General features: G+C 40.3%; 2 protein-coding genes across 8 annotated transcripts in view; one reads left to right on the top strand and one right to left on the bottom strand.

Moving 5' to 3' along the window:
* LOC120603617 (formin-like protein 5) overlaps nt 1–10807 on the top strand; it is a 45601-nt gene extending 34794 nt beyond the window's left edge. For all 4 annotated transcript variants that reach the window (XM_039864277.1, XM_039864273.1, XM_039864274.1 and 1 more), the window contains one exon: nt 7979–10807. The gene's annotated coding sequence lies outside the window, so the exon portion shown is untranslated. The remainder of the gene's footprint in view (nt 1–7978) is intronic.
* Nucleotides 4581–22387, bottom strand: part of LOC120603613 (disks large-associated protein 4-like) — a 57652-nt gene continuing 39845 nt past the window's right edge. For 3 of the 4 annotated variants that reach the window (XM_039864259.1, XM_039864262.1, XM_039864261.1), the window contains exons 5-7: nt 8150–8241; nt 7163–7318; nt 4581–6358 (exon numbers count right to left, since the gene is read on the bottom strand). In XM_039864259.1, the coding sequence (XP_039720193.1) occupies nt 6140–6358; nt 7163–7318; nt 8150–8241 (467 nt within the window). In that variant the 3' untranslated portion in view covers nt 4581–6139. Of the gene's footprint in view, nt 6359–7091; nt 7319–8149; nt 8242–22387 lie in introns of all 4 variants that reach the window. The other variant, XM_039864260.1, reaches the window with a different exon arrangement.

Raw genomic sequence — 22387 nt, 5'->3', positions numbered from 1 at the left:
CCAGGTGTGCTATTGTGTGTGCATGTGTATGGTAAAAAAACAAAACAGAACATAAAGTTGACCATTTTATCCATTTTTGAGTGTATAATTCAGTGGCATTAAGTACATTCACATTATTGTACAACCATCACCACCATCCACCCAGAAACTGTTCATCTTCCCCACCTGAAATTCTGTCCTGTTAGATAGTAACTCCCTAGTCTCTTCCGTCAACCACTGGGCAACCACCATTCTACTTTCTGTCTCTATGATCCTGACTACTCTAGGTACCTCATGTAAGTGGAATCACGCAGTATCTTTCCTTTCGTGACTGTCTTATTTCCCTTAGCATAACGCCCTCGGCTTTCATCCATCTTGTAGCATATGTCAGAATTTTCTTCCTTTTTAAGGCTGAGTAATATTCCATTGTATGGAGAGACCATATTTTGCTTATCCACTCATCTGTTGATGGATATTTGGGTTCTTTTCACCTTTTGGCTCTCGTGAATAATGCTGCTGTGAACATAGGTGTACAAAGATCTTTTGACTACCTCCTTTTGATTCTTTGGAATATATACCCAGAAGTAGAATTGCTTGATTGTTTGGTAATTCTATTTTAGATTCAAGGAACTGCTATATTGTATTCCACAGAAGCTGTATCATTTTACATTCCTATCAACAGTGTACAAGGCTTCCCAATTTCTCCACATCCTTGCCAACACTTATTTTCTGTTTTTCTTCTTTTTTTTTAATAAGAGCTATCCTAATGGGTGTAAAGTAGTATTTCATTGTGGCTTTAATTTGCATTTCCTTAATAACTAATATGAAGTATCTTTTTCATGTGCTTATCTCCATCTTCTTTGGAGAAATGTCTATTCCAATTCTTTGCTTATTTTAAAAAAATTAGGTTTTTGTTTGTTTGTTTTTGAGTTTTAAGAGTTCTTTACATATTCCAGATATGAATCCCTTACCAGGTATGATTTGCAAAATTCTCCTTTTCTGTGCACTTTTCCGTTTAAAAATTAAAACAAAATTTATATAATTTACATACCATAAACTTTACCCTTTTCAAGTGTACAATTCAGTGGTTTTAGAATATTCAGTTATTCAACCATCACCACTTTAATTCTAGAACATTTTCATCACTCCTAGGAAAATCTCCTAACTCATTAGCAGTCACTCTCTACCCACTTTTCCGCAGACACTAATCTACCTTCTGTCTCTGGATTTGTTTATGCTAGAAATTTAATATAAATGGAAACATACAATATGTGGTCTTTTGTGACTGGCTTTTCACTTAGCATAACGTTGTCAAGATTCACCACGGTGTAGCATGCATCAGTACTTCATTCTTTTTATTGCTGAATACTATTCCATTCTATTGATATACCACATTTTATGTATTCATCAGTTGGACATTTGAATTGTTTCCACTTTTTGGCCATTATATATGCTGCTGCTATGGATACTGGTGTACAAGTTCATGTGTGGATGTGTTTGTTTCCATCTTTTTTGGATATATATTTATATATAGGAGTAGAATGGCTGGGTCATTTAGTAACTCTGGTTTAAATTTTTTTATTAAAAATTATTGGAGGTGACATTAACAAAATCAAATAAGTTTTGAAGTGTTTAATTTTTTGAGGGACTTCCAAATTCTTTTTCACGATGCTGCACCATTTGACATTCTCACCTGTATTGTATGAGGGTTTCCGTTTCTCCACATCCTCATTAACCCTGCCTTCTAGCCATCCTAGCACTTTTGATTAGCATTTCTCTAATGACTAGTTATGTTGAACATCTTTTCATGTGTTTATCGGACATTTGTATATCTTCTTCAAAGAAATAATCAGATGTTTTGCCTGTTTTTAAATTTGGTCATTTTTGTTGTTGTTGAGTTGCAAAGGTGCTTTATATATTCTAGCTAATTATACCCTGACCAGATATATGGTTTGCAAATATCTTCTCTCATTCTGTGGGTTATGGTTTAATTTTCTTGATAGTTTCAAGAAGTGCAAGTGTTTTTAAATTTGATGGTTTACTTTTTCTTTGGCCTAATGCTTTTGGTAACATATCCAAGAAACCATTGCCTCGTCCAAGGTCATTGAAGACTTACACCTATGTTTTATTCTAAGAGTTTTACAGTTTTAGCTTTTAAGTTAGGTCTCTAATTCATGGGGACTCCGCTAGGCTTGGGGACCCACAACCCTGGGAGAACAGGGGGTTTAGAGAGGGAACCTGGGCCTCCCTGCTCTCTGATCCACAGCCATGTGGATGGTTCTCGGGGACCCAAGGACAGTGTAGAATCTCCTGCTCCCTCTGCCTCCTCCTCAGTACCCTGTAGCCTTCAGGATGCTTCCTGTCTCTCTGTCCTGGTCCTTTCTGTTCCCTCAAGGACTGGGGCTTTGGAACTGCAGAAGCTGAGGACTCATTCCAGGCTTCTCTGGGAAGTGACAAATGTCTCCCTGATAGAACTAAGAGATGGGACACCATCTAAGTCATATTGTTCAAACTGTTCAATCTGAATCTAGTCATTAGAAAACATAAATCCAAATTTTACATTTGACAAGATGCTTGGACACTTAAAAATTGTCAATATCCTGAAAAACAAGAATCTGGGGGAACTGTTTTTGATTCAGTGAGGCTTAAGAGACATGATAACTGAAAGTGATGAATGGTCTTTAATAGGGTCCTGGATGGCTACAAAGGAAAAGCTGTAGAGTAGCAGTCCCTGACCTTTTTGGCACCAGGCACTGGTGCTCCTATGAGAATCTAATGCCTGATGATCTGAGGCGGAGCTGAGGCGGTGATGCTAGTGCTGGGGAGCGGCTGCAAATACAGATAAAGCTTTGCTCGCTCGCCTGCCGCTCACCTCCTGTTGTGCAGCCCAGTTCCTAACAGGCCAGGGACCAGTACTGTCTATGGCCTGGGGGTTGGGGACCCCTGCCACGGAGCACGTTACTGGGCATTTGGAGTGTGGCTGTGCTTCAGCTGGTGTTCGTGTCCGGGCTGGGAGAGGGAGGTGCTCCAGACCACTTGTTTGTTAAATTAGAGGCGATAAGGGGATTGTGGTCATGCAGGCATGTTCTTATTCTTAGGAGTGGCGTGGTGTATATGGGGATGAAGTAGCATAGTATATGCTGCTTACCCTTAAATGGCTGAGAAAAGTTTGTTATCTGAAGGGCATAATGCAAATATGGTGAAATGTTGACAATTGGTGATTCTGGGTAAAGGACAGGGTGTGGTGTTCATTTTATTACTCTTTCAACTCGGGATAGGGGATCCCTCCACTGCTGTGCCAGTAGGGCTGGGGGCGGGGCCCAGATTCTGCACATGAGATGCTTCCCTCCCCTCTCCGCTGATGCAGGGAGAGCAGGCTCTCTCCCTATGACTCTGACCTAACCTTCAGCGCCCTCTGCTGCTGCGGCAGAAACGCTCAGGCTCAAAAAGGTAACGGTCCACACCTCAGTCCTACAAGGCCGGTCGGGGGCAGAGCTGGGATGCAACTGGATAGTGGCTCTTATGTCCAGCCTGGCCACCTCCTGTATTCACTCACACCTGTGTCTGGCTCAGTGCTCAACACAACCAAAAACCTCTTCATGTCCCCCTCAGCCTGGTCACAGGGAAGAGACAGGCCCAGGAAGAGCCACCATGGTCACTGGACACTCAGCTGTCACTAACAGGGTTCGGAGATGAGAGCAAGCTGCCCCAAGGGCAGGGGGTCTGACCCACAGGGTTGGGGTGAGCTCTGAGGGGCCCCACTGGGGAAGGGTAGGCAGCTAAACAAAGCTCCGGGGAAGGTGGTTCTTTGCATCCCCTGGGCTTGAGGTCACTCGGAGGAAACCAGGTGTCTGCAGCTCAGCTTGGGCCAAGAACTTTCTAAAAAGGGCACGTTGTTACCATGTGGCATTGGAACCTCCTGTTCCTTCTGCCTAGAATGTACTTTCTGCAGGTTCTCCCCTGCACGCCACCGCCATCCACCAAAGCTGGTTAATACCCACCATCCTCTGGGCTTGACAAGAATGCTCCTGCCCAGACCAAGTTAGGTGGTGCTGTCAGGGTTCCCACAGCCTCCCTGCGCTGTGTCGTCTTTTCTACCACCTCGTGTAGACTCGAACTCATCTATGATGCGTCCGGTGTTCGTCTCCCCCATGAGAGCATGAGCTCTCAACGACCTGCAGGCACCGGGCCTGGTGGAGCAGCTGCTCAGGAAGTGGACTCGGAGGATGTGCCTGTCAGGGCGGCTGCCGGAGTGGGTACTGGGTGCCCGGTCCCAGGAGGCGTGCGGAGTCGGGGTCGGTCAGCGAGGGCAGCCCGTCTTGGCTCCTGTACAGCAGCTGTTAAGCATTTATTTCTCAGAGGAAGCTGGTAAGGTAGATGTTGCACACGTTTTCCACATGAGGGAACCGAGAGCTTAGTTTTCTTGCCCAGGATCACAGAGCTGGTGTGTGATGGAGCTGGGATCGCGGTCTGCGCTCCGGTCAGCCTGTCCCATAGCACTGCCATTTGGAAGGGGTCTAGCTCGGTCTCCGGGACAGTCCACTCCACACGCCTCACCCCAGCCGGACCCTTCCCACCGCAATAACACCATGAGCCCTTGGTACACGTTACCTCATTTATTCTCACAACATGCCTGTGAGGTAGGGAGGGGCAGGGACTGTCCCCATTTTACAGAGGAGGAAGTTGAGGCACACAGAGGTCAAGTGACTTGCCCAAGGTCACAGACGGCGGCCAAGCTGGAATGGGGCCCAGAGCAGGCCCTTGGTTCACCTGGGGCCCCCTACAGCAAGTGCCAGACGCGAGGACTCTCCAGTGCTGTAGTCTGTACAGAGCAGAGTAGCCCTCGTGCGCTGAGCTCGCTGCGGGCTGGGCCTCGCCCTCCCCCTGCCCTCCCCGCCCTGCAGGCCCGGGCCATTGCAGCTCAGGGCTTGTGACACCCTGGGAGTGGGGCTGGGGGGCAGAGGAGGGGAGGATGGTTGGGGTCAAAAAAAAAACAGAACAGAACAGAAAACCCAGAGGCTGGGCAGGTGGGAGACCAAAAAAAGAGGGCTGCTTACACACAAGGTATATATTTTTACACACACTTGTACACACACCTAGATATAGTACATGTAAAAATATATGCTATTCACACACCCGCCTCCTGCCAGGTGCCCCGAGAGCCAGCGGTGGCGCTGGTGGGCAAGGGCGAGCAGATGGGCGTTTGTTAAATATACACTCTAAGGTCTATGTGCATATGTACACATACGTATAGACACAGCCGCCCGCCCCTCGGGTACTGTACACAGGCTCAACCAGGGACAGACACATGGGGTCCCTCTCTCAAGTGCCCCCTGCAAGTCACTCTGAGTCATACATTTTGCTGAAGGAAGAAGGGGCTGGAGAGAAGAAAAAGGCGGGAGTCTGGAGTGTGATTACTGGCTTTTAGCTCACGCTCCCCCCAAAGCCTGAACCCTCCTCATCCTTCCCTGGAGGTGCATCGACCACCTGACCCTGCCTAGGGCTGGCGGATCGCAGGGGTAGGGTTGCTGCTGCTGAGAGGAACCTCCATCTGTGTGTGTGCACGTGTGTGACTGTGTGTGAGCACTTGGCGGGAGAGGGGGAGGTATGTCCAACGCTCTGTCCTCTGGGATCTCAACCACAAAAGGGGCTGAGAGCCAGAAAGCCGGCAGCCAGGATGGTGACCCCTGTGTGAGCTCTGAAGGGAAAAGAGAAACATAAGAATGAAAACTCTGAGGTCAGAGCGGGGGTAGCCGGGAGGAGAAGGACGGACATGGCAGGTGCCCAAGGCTCCCCTTGGGCTGTCGTCGTCTTGTAAACAAGCTAGTTTAAGTTCTCATTAGAACAAGTAAAAAGACCGCAGTCTGGAGGTTGGGCCGGGCAAGCGCCGAAGTCCATCTACCTAGTCCACCACGGCCAGCAAGAGGAAAAAAAGAGTTTGGTGTTTTTGTTGACTGTTTTTATGTGAAGTCTTCATAACCTAAAGCTGGGAGGGACCCAAAAAAGCCAAATTGTGAGCCCTTGTATGCGTCAATTTGAAAGTTGGCTCAGGGTCTCTAGACAGAATAACCATACTAAAGGTTGAAAAAATTTTTGTTCCATTTGCATTTAGCTTGTGTAATTTTTTTTTAAATGACTTAAAATTATTTGCTTCCTGGTCTCAGAGCCGGGTCTGGGCCTCGGGGACATAAATCTCGATGCTGTCCGCACTCTCTGTGGCTGAGTTCTGCCTCACAGAAGCTGCCCGCTTGGCTGCCAGGAGTCTCTTGCGGGCCTCCTGACGCTGCTTGTCACCAGCGTCGGAGGCCTTGTCGCGGCTCACTGCTGGCTTGGATTTGGCTGGCTTCTTTGGGACTGGAGGGGGTGGTTTCTTCTCTTCCTTTAGTGAGACAGTGAGGAGGGAAGAAAAATAAAGGTGCCACCTTTTGTGTGGCACTACCACCCACTATATGCTGGCAGCTGGAGTCTCTGCCCCAGCCTCCCTGCATCGGGCACAAGCAACACACATTTGGAATCAAGAAGCCACGAGAAGCGATGATAGTGGGAATAGCACAAGGCATAGGAGCAAAAAGCAAGCTCAGAATGTTCTAGCAGGAAGGGATGGTCAGATCACCTGTTCCCACCCCTGCTTTGAACCATTGAGAGACTCGGGCAGGAACAAGCCTGAGTCACGCAGCCCAGTCAGGGCCTCTGACTCCCAGGTCACATTTCACATGCTATTCTAGGGGATCAGAACTTACAAGGCCCACAGTCTAGTAACAATGACCATAGGGGTCACTGGGTGCCCATTTTACAGAAGGAAGCCTGGGCCTCAGGGAGGAGGCTGGCCCCCATATACTCCTGGAAGTGTGGCTCCAGGAGAAGGACCATTTTTCTGCCTCCAGAGTTCCCCACAGCCGTGTCTACACTTGTGCTTGAGGCTGCGGGCATGTTTCCCAGGAGCCCCATTTTCTGAACATGCAGGGCAGGGCGGCATGCTTCAGAGGGGCAGCTTCCACTGCACAGAGCGAGCGGCATGCCAGACGAGTGCCGAGCATGGACCCCGCGAACTGATGGATGTGAGCCCCCAGCTCAAAGACGACACACGGAGAAGGGAGCCAAGCAGCACTGACCGATGTGGGCAGCGTTATTGCCGACCAGGAATTTGTCCCTGGACTTCCCCTCCGCACTGCTCCATGCTCACCTTCCTCTTCTCGGGGGTCTCCACCAGCTGCCAGCTGTTGGCCTTGAGGTGGTAGAGTTCATCAAACTTCATGCTGATGTCCTCGATGGACAGCTGTAGCAGGTCCCAGAACCCTGCCAGGTCCTGGGCTGTTGGACGTGGGTTGGCGTCAGGGTTCTGCGGGGCAGAGAGGGATCAATGGGGCAAGCAAGGCAGAGGCTGGTCCCACAGGCCCTGGTGGGGGCCCCGTGTGGCCTAGGCTTGCTCCCCTCTTCCCAGGGTTAGTATCTGCATGAGTGAATGAAGTCAGTTCCTGGTCACTGCCAGCCCTGATGGTGGGGATCTTTGGGAGAAAGAGTCCCTGCACATACATGGGGGGACCGAGACCTGTGCCACCCCTGTAGGGCTACAGTGAGGAAGGGGCTCATGCCAGGCAGACCAATGTTCTCATTTTACAGGAAGGAAACAGAAGTTCCTGGCCATGGTCTCACAGTGAGGCAGGGAGGAGCCAGCATTCCTCCCAGGCGGGTATGACTACAGAATCCATGTGGTCTCCCTCCCCTCATTCTGTTCTCTGACAACACATTCCTCCTCATGACTGCCCGAGACAAACACTCTGCCATTCTCCTCCACCCCGGCTAGTTGGAGAGAGGCTTCGACATTCCCAGCAGGTAGGGGTGGGGGAGAAGGAAAGCCACCAAACCTAGTGGTGGTAGTTTTTAATTTCTTACCTTGGTTGTCTTCTTAGATACAGGATGTTTTATATAAATAAATCAGCACTAACTGATCTTTAACTTACATTGACTATTTTATACAGAGCTCACTTTTCTATTTCAGAAGGCATCAGCTACCTGAAAGGACTATTCCCGGCCTCTTTCCAATGCCATAAGGAGGCAGCACCTTCTCCATGTTACAGAGGAGTTCCAGAGGCTCGGAGGGGCTAACCCAGCTCGGGGATATAGCGGGCAGCCAAAGGCCCTGCTGTGGAGGAAGGAGAATCACACTCACCAAGTTTTGTTCACAGAGGCCCCGGAACTGCTGGAATTTCTGGGACATCAGTAGTTGGGCACTGCCCACAGCACTGAGGACTTTACCTAAGACTGAGAAAGTAGAATAAGACTTACTGAGCAGCGCATATCGTTTGCTGGGGTGGAGGCAGTCATAGCTTTCGCCTTCCCACCCCACCTTAGGATACCAACCATTATTTGGTGATGGCAGTTGGTCTTCATTTTACATATTAATCCATTCTCATTGTGAAAAGTGCAAACAGTAAAGTGACTCCATCCCCTAGTTCTTAATGACATTTTATGGCAATAAGTTTGAAAACTGAGTTTAAAAGGAAGAAATTTCCAGAAAAAATGTAAATTATTATTCAAAGAGAAATAGAAAATCTGATTAGATTAATAATTTTTAAAAAACAAGTTGAAAATCTTCCCAGAAAAATGAACCAGGCCTATTTAGTTTTACAGGTGAGGTTTTTATAGAAAACCTTCAAGGAACAGATAATCCCTATCTTCAAACTCTTCCAGAGAGTAAACAAAGAAAATGATACAATTTCAAGAGCCCTAAGAGCAGATAAGACATGCCAAGAATAGGTCACTTTCATTTTGAACATTAATGTAAGTCTTCTTAAGTTATAAACAAGTAGAATCTAACAGAAGAATTGATCAGTAAATATTTAACTAGGAATACAGGCTGATCTTTTAGTATGACTTACAGTTTTAAAATGGTGGCATAACGAAGTACTATCTCCCATTCCCCCCAGAAAGCCCCAAAATGCACATCGTCTCACAGAACTCTGGACCACAGTATGAGGAAGACTGCCACGTGCAATGACAGCCACACAAGGAGGGTTCTTGGGCTTGAAGGTCTCAGGTAAAGGTGTTAGTTTTTGAGTTCTCCAAAGTAGCGCATCTCGAAGGGAGAGGCCCACAGTCTCTCACTTGACATACAAAGGACTCCCGCGTCCTAAACCTGGTTTGGCAGCAAGGACGAGGGGTGGGGAGGCGTGGCGTTGTAAGCAGCCCTGGAGTTGCCTGGGGAGAAGACAAGGCTGAGGGCACATAGTACTGGTCTGTCCCACAATGATCTACTGACAAGAGCTCATCAAGGAAGAATGTCATCTCATTAAGAAATTAGTAATTAAAAAGGAATCAACATAGGAGGTTAAACAGATACTATAGGAACAGCAAATGGTAGATAAACATTCATCAGAAAATTGTGGCCAGGGAAGAGATGAAAAGTGTGACATTTAGCCATGGAAATGTAAAACAGTAGTTCAAAGCAGAGATGGAGGTGCCCCCAAAACAGACAGATGCAGGACAATGGAAGGAGATAACACATGAGCTCTGGATCTAGTGCAAGAGAAAAAAAGCAGGTCATCACAGAAACGAGGGAAGCAGCATGAAGAATAAAACCCACTGAAAACTAGGAAAGACAAGGTGAATATAAGTGAGAAAGCTCCTGATTCAAATGCTTAAACTGCTTGATTAACAAACATCTTTTTAAATGAATAACTAAGCTACTGGGAATAAAATGAGTCCCCCTTCTTCCCCTGCATCCCTCAAAGTAGGGAGTGGGGATATGTGCCTGGCTTGGTCAAAAGTAGAGTGAGAATAAAAGGAAAAGTATCTCCCGAGAATGCCTAACCATAAGACTGCACTTGGGTACTTTATTTTTTAAGAAATAAAAGCAGCAACTAAATGTACTGAAGAGACTATCAAAAAGAAAGTGACTGAGAGGCATGGAAGAGAGAGGGAGACTCTATCAGAGTTCTAAAAGAAGAAAACAGAAATCACTATTTAGAATTTTCCAGAAATGGCCGACACCAGTCCTGAGTCAGGAAGCCAAATGAATCCCAAGCAATTCACACTTATTTACAGTAAGGCCCAAGAGAAACTCTTAGAAAGCAACCAAGGGGCAAGCAAAGATTACTGCCAAAGGAATGAATTAAACAGCAAACTTCTCAATTACAACAATGGATGAAAACTGAATATGGTGCTGAGAGAAAAGTGTTATCTTAGAATTCTACACCCAGAGTAACTATCATTCAAGAATGAGTGAGAATGGAGAAAGGACAGTCTTTTCAACAAATGGTGCTGGGAAAACTAGATATCCACATGCCAAAGAATGAAGCTGGTCTTTCACCTTATACCATATAAAATAATTAACTCAGAATGGATCAAAGACCTAAAAGTAAACTAAAACTGTAAAACCCTTAGATAAAAACATAGGAGCAAATCTTAATGACTTTGGATTTGGCAGTAGTTTCTTAAACAAGATACTAAAAGCACAGGTGACAAAAGAAAAAAGATAAATTTTACTTCATTAAAACTGAAAAATTTATGCATAAAAATATACTGTAAAGAAAATGTAAATGATCCGCAGAATGGGAAAATTATTTGCAAATCATATCTGATAAAGAATATCCAGACAATATAAAGAATGCTAAATCAATAAAAAAGACAATCCAATTTTAAAATGGGCAAGAAGTTGACTAGATATTTCTCCAAAGATATACAAATGGTCAGTAAGCATGTTCAGCATCATCAGTCATCAGGGAAATGCAAATCAAAACCACAAGGAGATACCACTCCAACCCTGTTCGGATGACTATTATAAAAATACCAACCAAAAAAAAAAAAACCCCAGAAAACAAAAAGTATTGGCAAAGATATGAGGAAACTGGAACCCTGTGCATTGTTGGTAGGAATATAAAATGGTGCAGCTGCTGTGGAAAAGTTTGGTGGGTCCTCTAAAAGTTAAACATAGAGTTAACCATAAAACTGAGCAAACCCTATTCCTAGGTCCATAGTGACTTAAATACTTACATGCCAATATTCATAGCAGCATTATTCACGATAGAGGTAAAAACAACCCAAGTGCCCATCAATAGGTGAATGAATAAATAAAATGTGGTAAAGACACACAATAGAATATTACTCAGCCATAAAAAGGAATGAAGTTCTAATTTATACTACAACATGGATGAAACTTGAAAACATGATGCTAAGTGATAGAAGCCAGACAAAAAAGGCCACACAGTGTATGATTCCACTTACATGAATTACCTAGAATAGGCAAATGCAGGTAGACAGAAAGTACATCAGAAGTTACTAGGGGCTGTGGGTAAGGAATGGGAATGAGGAGTTACTGCTGGATAGGTACAGAGTTTCTGGGGTAATAAAAAGGAGACAGTGTACAAATAAAAGAGATTAGAAATGAAAAAGGGCCAGATGATATAACCATACTGGAAAAGGTATTTTAAAAAGTTTTACAGAGCTGTGAAGTAAAAGATAATTTTTTTCTTAAACAAAAGAGAATATGAATAGAGGAAACATCCCAGACTCTTTTTATGAAGCTAGATAATCTTGATACTACAACAGGATAAGGATGAGCAAGGAAAATTACCAGCCAGTTTCTCACGAAGAAAGGCAGAATTATTAAATCACATATTAATAAACCAAGTCCAACAATGTACTAAAATGATGCTATATATAATTCAGCTGGGTTTATTCTGGCAATACAAGACTGACTCAACTTAAGAAAATTCTAATGACCTCTGATTTGGGCAGTGAAAAACCAGTTAGTATCAGATAAACTGAGCCCTCCAAGAAAAAGTTAAAAAAAAACCAAAACACTAAATACCAAAACAACAAAAAATCTCTTTCAAGGCATTAAAAATTATCAAAGCAACCAGAATCTGAGAGGCTAAGATCCCAGTGAGAAGGGAAACAATATTCAGGCGTGTCCGATACTCTGTACTGCTTTTACTTGAAGGCATTTATCTCCCAGCTTATAAGCAGCATAAGGCCAAGAGGCTTAGAAGCCAAGCAGAAAGTGGTGATTAAAAGGCTGAGCAGAGCTTGTGCAAGTTTCATGGGGATAGGAAGACCAAAATTGGAATTCGGAGCGACTAAAGCAAACAGGACTTAAGGGAAGTGCTTTAAGCTAAGCAAAGCTTCCAACTGTCTGAAGATGTGGGAGAAAAATGAGCTCAGGGTCTGCTGAGGAGGAGGGGCTTGGAAATACTGCAGGCTCTCATTGAGATTCCCTGAAGAGTGCACACCAGGGTAAGGGCAAACTAGACATAGACAGCCGTCACTAAAAGCTGGCTTTGAGTCAGTTAAAAGGTATACCAGGACATCTCTGCTATACCGTGTCTGGCCCTGTCCTGCCTGCAGGAAACAAAAGCACATGCTTTCTTGACGAACAGAAAATGATCCTGAGCCTCAGTTTATTTCTGTAGTTTTCACATAGGGTTTCTAGCACTGAATAAAAATTACCAAGCTTAGCAGGAGATAGGACCAAATGACTGCACACCAAAAGAGAAAAATATAGAAAAAACAAACCTATAGGGGCTGTAGATACTAGAGTTATTGGACAAGGGCTTTAATATAACTCTGAATACGTCTAAGAAGATATATGACAAGAATCTATCAAGACTCAAATGGAAATTCTAGAACTAAAAAAATATAGTAATTGAAATTAAGACCAAAATATATGGGTTTAATAGATTAGTCACAGCTGAACTATACAGTAATCCAACAGGAAATACCAAGACTGAGGCCTGAGGAGGAAAAATAAAAGTACAGAAGAGAGAATGAAGAAACAAAAGACTCGGCAGGCTAACCTGTGTAACTGGAGCTCACGAGGAGAAGAAATACAATGGAGCAGAAATAAAGGTCAACTTTTCTGAAACTGATGGAAGTTATTAAAGCCAGAGATTCAAGAAACCCTGTGAACATCAAGCTGGAAAAAATACAAAGGCAACCATACCAAGATATCACAGTAAAACTGGTAAAACTCAAACATAGGAGAAAAGTCTTAAAAGCAGAGGGGGAAAAATTATTCTTCAAAGGAGCAGCAGGAAGACTGACAGCTGACTTTTCAAAAGAAAGGCTGGGAACCAGAACATAGTCAACATATTTATAAGTGTTGAAAGAAGCTCAATACTAACCTAGAATTTCATATGTAACAAAAATACTATTCAAAAAAAGAAAAATACAGACATTTAAAGATCAATATTGCATTAAATACTAAAGAGAGTTCTTTAGGCAGAAAGAAAGTGATCCTGAGAAAAAAGGAGTGAAGGGTTAACAAAGGGTAAATATGTGGGTAAAGCTAAGTAAATATTGATTGTGTAAAGCAAAAATGCTTGTTCTATATATAGTTCTATATATAGAACTAAACTACTTCACAGCAATAGTACAATGAAGTAGTTTAACTGTACTCTTGGGCAATAAAAGTGTTCTAAGGTCTTTGCATCATCTGTGAAATAGTAAAGGTACTAATTTAGATTAGTCTTTACCAAGTCAAGGATGCAAGTTAGTAGTTCGTACTTAATCTTTAGATTAAGTACTAAAAGAATAATAAGCTAACATGAGAAAAGTATAAATACTTGATCGAGGCAAGAAAGGAGAAAAATCTATTAATAAAATTTATCACATTACTAGATTTAAAAAGGGAAACCACATGATTATCTAAATATAGTCCAAAAATTCCATTAGATTAAATAATTTTCTTAACCAGAATAAGAGTACCTACAACAAACCTACAGTAAATACCATACTCAATGATACAATTTCTTATTTATGGATAAAAATAAGAATGTAGCAAGGTTTCCAGATATAAGATCAGTATAAAAGAGCATTTCACTAACAATAAATAGAAAATGCAGTAACAAAAAACACCATTTACATCCCTCCAGAATTAAAATACTAATCTAACAAATCTTTTAAAAATATGTAAAATTTTTTTACATAAAAAAAATTTAAATGTAATTGAAAGACACTAAAGAAGACCTAAGTAAATGGAGACATATAATTACTCAATTCATAAAGATGTAAATTTTCCCTCAAATCAATCTACAGATTTAATATAATACCAATCAGAATGTCAACATGGGACTTGAAAAGCTGATTCCAAAATTTATGTGGAGGAGCAAAGAGCCAAGATTAATTAGCCAAGCCACTCTTGAAGAATGACGTTGAGGAAACTTGTCCTTCCAATTATCAAGATTCATTATGTACTTATAACAAAGAAGAAAATATGATTTGGGCCTAGGGATAGATTAATGAACGGAATAGAAAGCTCAGAAATAGGGCAACACATATAGGAAACCTGCTATTTGTCAGCACTATATTGCATTTCAATAGGATAAGGATTAACATTTTAACACATAATTATCCAATAAGAAAAAATTAACATGGAACCCTATCTCGCTCCATGCAGACAAATCAGTTTCAAGCGACCAAGGACTTAGATGTGGAAGACAAAACTTGAAAACTGTTACAAGAAAACAGTTAAGTATCTTTTTGACTTCAGGAGGATAGATTTCTTAAGATAAAATAAGTGCAAACCATAAAGGAAAAGACTGATAAATTTAACTACATTAAAATTAAGAATATCTACTCATTTAAAAGATGCCATAAAGAAAGTGAAAAGACAAGTCACAAACTGGGAGAAGGTTACAATACATATAACTGACAAAGGTTCCAGAATCAGTTATCTAAAGATCACCTATGAGGCAGTAAGAAAAAGACAAAAGAAAAAGAGGCAAAAAATACGAACAGGCATTCACAGAGGAGGAAACGTAAATGACTAACATGAGAAAAGATGGTAGATGTCATTAGTAACCAATGAAAGGCAAATTATAACCACTATTTCATATTCATAAGCAAAGATGTATGGCACAGGATACTCTCATGGAGTGCTGAGGGAATAAGAAATTACTATAATCACTTTGGAAAACAATTTGGCATTTTGTAAATCTGAACACATACGCTATGGCCTAAGCATTTCCACTCCCAGTAGAGACCTCAGAAAACTCTTGTATATGTACACTAGGAGATATGGTTAAATATGTTCATAGTAACCCGCAGTTTATATCATTCTTAATGGTGTGGAGACTGAATTATATCTAAGATCAGCAATGAGACAAAAATAAGGATGTCCAGTTTTGCCACTTCTAGTCAGCATTATATTGGAGCCAGGGCCATTAGGTAAAAAACAAATATAAGGAAATCAGATTGGAAAGAAAAAAGTAAGACTATCTCTGTTCTTGAATGACATGATCTTGTGTATGAAAAATCCTGAGGAATCCCCCCAAAATACTTAGAACTAATAAACATGTTCAGCAAGGTTGCAGCATACAAGATCAATACGCAAAAATCAGTCGTATTTCTATATACTAACAATGAACAATCTGAAAATTAAGAAAACAATTTCATTTGTAGTATATCAAAAAGAAAAAATATTTGGGGATAAATTTAATGAAAGAAACAAAAAGAAATGGGAGAAATATTTAAAAACCTAAATAAACAAATATATCCCATGTTCATGGATCAGAAGACATTATAGTAAGATGGCAATACTCCTCAAATTGAATTACAGATTTAACATCATCTCTATGAAAATAAAATCCCAGCTGCCTTTTTTTTTGCAGAAATTGACAGATGATTTTAAAATATGGAAATGCAAGAACAATTAGAACTTCCTTTCTTGAGAAGCTGAGAGCTGTCCATAAGCTTATTTTTTTTTAATATTTTTATCTGAAGAACAAAGTTGGAGGACTCACATTTCCCAATTTCGAAATGTATTACAAAGCTCTAGTAATCATGACAGTGTGGTACTGGCTTAAGTATACTCATGTACATCCATGTAATGGAATAGAAGCGAGAGTCCATAAGTAAATCCTTACATGATTTTTGACAAGGATACTGAGACCATTCAATGGGGAAAGAAGAGCCTAACAAATGGTGCTAGGACAATTGAATATCCAAATGTGAATGAATTTTCACCTATATGAAAGAAAATTCACTCAAAGCGGATCACAGACTTCAATATAACGGCTAAATCTATAAAACTCTTAGAAGTAAACAGGAGTAAATCTTCATGACCTCATATTAGGCAATAGTTTCTTAGATTTCACACCTAAAGCACTACCGTCCAAAGAAAAAACCTAAACAGACTTCACTAAAATCAAACGTTTGTGTTTCAAAGAATACTTAAGAGCTGAAAAGTGGAAAAACTTGGTGAATGGATAAGCCAAATGCAATACCCCATACAATGGAATATTATTCAGCAATAAAAAGGGCTTAAGTACTAATAACATGCTACAACGTGGATAAACCTCAAAAACATTATGCTAAGTGAAAGAAGTAAACAACGAGAGGTTACACATTGTATGACTCCATTTATACAAAATATCCAGAACAGGCAAATCCATAGAGAATAAAGTAGACTAGTGTTTTCTTAGGGCTGAGGGATGGGGAGAGATATGGACAAGGAATGACAGCCTAAATGCGTACCAGGTTTCTTTTTGGGGTGATGAAAATGTTCTAAAGTTACGTAGCAGTGATGGTTGCACAAACCTGTGAATATACTGAAAACCACTGAATTGTATAAAGGGGTGAATTTTATGGTTTGTAAATTATATCTCAATGCTGTTGTAAAAAATTGTTCACAACCAAAAACCAGAAACAATTCAAATGCCCATGAGTGGAATGGATAAAGCAACAGTATGTTTATACAGTGGAATGCTACATATCAATGAAAAGAATGAACTACAGGTACAGGCATTAACATGGGTGAATCTCAAAAACAATGTTGAATAAAAAAAAGCAAATCTCAGAAAAATACATACACTATGCTTTGATGAATATAAATTCCAAAGACAGGCAAAACAATATATTTCTTAGGGACACGGACATGTGTTATAAGTATAAAAAAAAGTAAAGGTATAATTAATACAAAATTCAGGAGCATGCTTACTGCTATGGCAGAAAGGTGATATCATTGGACTTCAAAGATACTGGTAACATTCTATTCTATAAACTAGGTAGTGGGTACATGAATGTTCTTTTTATTATGTTTCTTTACACTGTCTACTCTTTGCATGTATATTTCACACTAAAAATAAAGGTTAATAAGAAGAATGAGGGCAAAATAAAGATTTTCAGATAAATACAGAGTTAATAACAACTCTCAGGTACTCATTAAAGAAAGTTCTAAAGGATGTACTCAGCAAAGACGATCCAAAGAGAAAGAGATGAGATGTAAAGAAGGGCAAGCAAATAATAAACATATAAATCTAAATAAATTAACTATAAAATAATTATCATATAGGTATATAATAAATTGAAAATCAAAATAATTATTGGTGGAGTTTAAACAGTCAGATAAATCATATTTTAGGTCTTTTATTGTTTGGGAGAAAGGTAAAGATGTTGAGTAATGTTAAATTTTAAGGGTTAAAAGAATAGAAATATGGCGTATAACTTCTGTGGCAGAGACAGCTAGTTCTCAGTATTTGTTTCTCCTTTCTCAGAAATAGAACCTGTTTTTCCTTCCTGTCAAATAGCAACTCTACTCAGATGAAGTAAAAACACAGAAATTTCTTAGGCATAATGTGAATTTTCCAGGACGAAGTACTGTCAGATGGAAAATTTGAGCCATGGTATGTAAAATATTAAAATCGTGTGACAAGTTACATTAGAATCAGTATCAGAACTCCTGTTGTTAGTATCATGTCACATCCCTGTAATGTGCACACTCTGTGTACTAAGCACAGCAGAGGCTTCCGAAAATAAGTGATTTATGGGGGCCTTCGATTTTTAACTGCACACGTAGCAGCCTGGAATCAAGCATTTCCTAGGCTCCCTTGCTACGAGATATAAGTAGCTATATGTGTAAGTTCTGGTCAAAGGGGTAGAAGTGATGTGTGGGGTCAGCTTGCTCTTTTTCTGCTACTGGTTCCTTTGCTGGCTGGAATGCTGCTGGGATTCTGGGATTTAAGCAGCCACTGTGAACAATGAGAAGACCTGTAGATAGAAGCCAACTATGACATAAAACCTCGAGAAAAAAGGAAATCTGGGGCTCTAGCTTTACTATCTTGGACATTCTTGAACTTGAAATAAAGCCTTGTTCAAATCACTCTTTTTAAAAAATTTTATAGGTAAACCTAATCCTAACTAAAACACTCTCAAAACTAGTAAAGGGAATGGGGGAGAGGGATGTTTAATCCAAAAGAAGGCAAAGAGAGAGAGGAAAAAAAGAAACCTTAAAAAAGTAGAACAAGTATCACAAAGTAATAGGGTAAGAATAAGCCCCAATATATAGAAATACCACTGTAAATGGACTACACTGTCTACTTAAATAAAAATCAACAGACTAGATGAAACAAAATCTAGGTATATGCTAATTGATGAGAGATGATTGTAAGGACAGTGAAAGGTCGAAAGTAAAAGGATGGATAGAGGTATCACACCAGAAAAACCCTAACCCAAAGAAAGCTGGTACAGCAATACTCCTAACATAAAATAAGACTTTGAGGCAAAACACAAATATACATCTGGAAAAATAGAGCAGGTGAATCACTGGGAATATTACAATTCTAAACCTGATGCAACTAAGATATCTTCCGAATAATATAAAGTAAAATTTGACATAATTTTAAAGAGAAATGGACAAACTCACCATCTTATAAAAAGTGTGATACGCATTCTCTAAACACAACACGATTAAATTGGAAACAAATAAAAGCAGGCTTATCTTTCGCATGAACGTGCCCCTGCCCCACTCCTGCGCTCTGCAGCCTCATCTCTGGTTCTGCACTCTCCTGGATGACCATTTCAGATCTCTGCGCAAACCTCCTAAGCCGCCTCCCACTTTCTCACTCGGAAGATGATGCCCATTTGAGACAGCTGATTCTTCCTGAAAATCTTACTCGGTTGGGTTCCACTTGCCTTTTTTCACCTCACTGGTCACTCCTCCCTTCCCGCCATGAAGTATTAAGTGTCTTGGGGCTCAATCCTTGCATTGTGTCTCTTCTCTACTCATTTTTACCTCATTTTTGGCCTTATCTATACTGATAACTCCCAAATATAATCTTTGGCCTGGACCTCTCCTCAGACTCATATCCAACTGCCCGCTTGGCTTCGCCACTCGGTATCTAACTATGTGTATGAAAGGCAGTATGTTCAAAACGCAACTCCTGACTTTTCTCCTGATATCTGCTCTCGTCTTCCCTCTCTCATCGGCAAGTTCATCCTTTTCTTCACTCAGACTCCAAACCATTTTTGACTCCTTTCACTCTTATTCCATATCAAATCCATCAGGAAATCCTGCTCTACCTTCAGAATATATCCAGAATCTGACCCCTCCCATAAATGCTCCAAGGCTACCACCATCTTCTCTGACCCAGATTGTAGTTACATTCTCCTGACTCATCTCCCGACTTCCACTTGTGCCTCTCCCCTTACTTTCTTTTGCATAGAGAAACCAGATTAATCCTTTAAAAAAGAATGTCAAGTTGCAGCACTCAGAACTCTTCTGGGAGTAAAAGCCAAGGCTTTAATAACACCTCTGAGGCCCTCTGTGATCTGGGGTGCCACTCTGACTTGACCTCTACCTCTGTCCTCCTGCTCATGTCAAACACTTGCCCTCCATAGGGGTTCTCTGCTCCCGCCATTAGCTCTGATCTCCACATCTCTAAGACCTCTCTCTCTCCCTTCCTTCAGGTTTCTGCTCCAAGATCACCTTGTCAAGCAGGCCTTCCCTGATCTCCCTATGTGGGACGGCAACACTGCCCCCATCCTGCAGCATTCATTATCCTGCTCTTACTATGTTGTATTTCTCTGTTGCACATGAAATCATCTTACATATTATATGTTGACTTGATTATTTTCTGTTTCTTCCCATGAGAATATAAGCTCCATGATGGCAGGGACTTTGTTTTGTTCACCGTTAAAACCCAGAAGCTAGAACAGTGCCTGGCATATGGTACTCAGTAACTGTTCACTAAATGAATCAAGGGCAGGACTACGGGAGGGATGCGGCTTTCTCTCTACTATTTCACGGTGTTGTGAAGCTCCTGCAGTTAGACAAGATATGCATGAGATACAGTAAGATTAGAGACACAAAATTGCCATACTAGCAAACAGTATGATCGTTTATGATGCAAATCCAAGAGAACTGAGTTATATAAGTAAATATTTAGTTTGACACAAGGATCAAACATCCTATCTACTAGCAATAATTAATTGGAATATACAAATATTTTTTTAAAAGATCATTTTACTATCAAAACAAAAACTATAAAGTACCAAGGACTAAACCTAATAAAAATATATAAGACCTTCATAAAGAAATTAATCAAAGTTGAATAGAAGGATATAAGATATGAATAAATGGAGATACAAACTTTATTTATAGGTAAGAAGACTCGAATCTTTTACATACAAACTTTATTTATAGGTAAGAAGACTCAAATCTTTTACAGGTATCAGTTCTTCCTAAATTAATCTATAAACGATTTTCAGTCAACATCCCAGCAAAATTTTTCTGAGGAACTTGATGTACTAATTCTAATATTAGTCTGGGAAGAATGAAGATGTAAGTAAAATTTTTCTTTTTTAGACAAAAATAAGGAAGAAGGATTTAATCTACTACATGCCAAGGCATGTTACAAAGCTATGGTAATTAAAAGTTGTATTAATGCAGAAATAGACCAAAGTGCCGCAGAACAGAATAGTGCCCAGAAACACACCCCTGCATATGTGGAAATCTGGCAGAGGTTATGACAAAGTAGTATTACTAATCGGTGAGGAATGTAGAGACTTTAATAACTAGTGTTGTGACAGCTGGTTTTCCACATGGAAAAAAATGAGATCCTAGAATGTACAAATATAGACTGCAGATGAATCAAACACCTATATATATATGAGAAAACAAAACAAAACCAAACCCAAAACTTTGAAACCATGAAAAAACCTCTATCCCACTGGGACACAGAAGGTGTCTTTAAGAATCAAAGAGGCATTCAATATAGCAAGAAGATATAACAATTATAAACATACACAACTAATGACAGACCATATAAATATATGAAGCAAAAGCTGACAGAATTGAAGGGAGAAACAGACAGCTCTCTAATAGTTAGAGACTTCAATACCCCATTAACAATAGTGGACTTAAGCAACACAATAAACCAACTAGATTAACAGACACATACAGAACACTATCCAACAATAATACAATACACATTCTTCTCAAGTATACATGGGACATTTTCCAGGACAGACCATATGGTAGGCCATGAACTAAGTCTCAACTGATTTTTAAAAAGATGGATATCATACAAAATATCTTCTCTGACCACAACGGGATGAAGTCAGAAATCAGTAACAAAAGGAAACTGGAAAATTCACAAAATTGTGGAAATTAACACATTTTTAAACAACCAATGAATCAAAGAACAAATCATAAGAGAAATTAGAAAATACTTAGAGACGAATGAAAACAAAAACATAACATACCAAACCAATGGGTAACAGTAAAATCAGTGCTATGGGGATAATTTACAGCTATAAATGCTAACATTAAAAAACAAGAAAGACATTCTTTTGGCTAAGATCAAGTGTAAAAAAAAAATAAAATTCAAATCAACAACCTAACCTTACTACTTAAGGAACTATAAAGAGAACAAACAACCCAAAGCTATCAGAAATAGTAAATAATAAAAATTAGGACAGATAAATGAAATAGAGGATAGAAAAATGAGGAAAAAACAATGAAACCAAAAGTTGTTTCTTCAAAAAGATCCAATAAAACTGACAAACCTTTAGCTAGCCGGACTAAGAAAAAAGATTCAAATTACTAAAATCAGAAATGAAAGTGAGGATATTACTACCAATTCTACAAGAATAAGGACTATAAGAGAGTACTATGAACTCTTTTTGTATGCCAACAAATTGGATAACTTAGATGAAATGGACACATTTCTAGAAACAAAAGCTTCTAATTCTAAATCACAAAGAAATAGAAAATCCAAACAGACCTGTAGAGATAGAGATAGGATCAGTAATCAAAAAAAATCTCCCAACGAAGGAAAGCCCTGGACCTGATGGTTTTACTGGAGAATTCTGCCAAACATTTAAAGAACTAATACTAATCATTTTCCATTCTAAAAACCTGAAGAGGGAATACCTCCTAACTCATTCTTATGAATTAGCATTACCCTGATACCAAAGCCAGGCAAAGACACTACAGGAAAACTATAGACCAATATTCCTCCTTATGAATATTGAAGCAAAAATCCTTAACAAAATACTAACAGAATTCAGCAGCATACAAAATCTCATGATAAAGTGAGATTTACTCCAACACAAAGATGGTTCAACACATGAACACTGATCGATGTAATATGCCACATCAACAGAATGAAGGAAAAAAACCCACATCATC

Source organism: Pteropus medius, unplaced genomic scaffold, assembly GCF_902729225.1.
Source record: "Pteropus medius unplaced genomic scaffold, Ma_sr-lr_union100, whole genome shotgun sequence".
NCBI classification, from domain to species: domain Eukaryota; kingdom Metazoa; phylum Chordata; class Mammalia; order Chiroptera; family Pteropodidae; genus Pteropus; species Pteropus medius.
The sequence above is the reverse complement of the archived record's forward strand: the minus strand, read 5'-3'. Positions and strand labels throughout refer to the sequence as shown.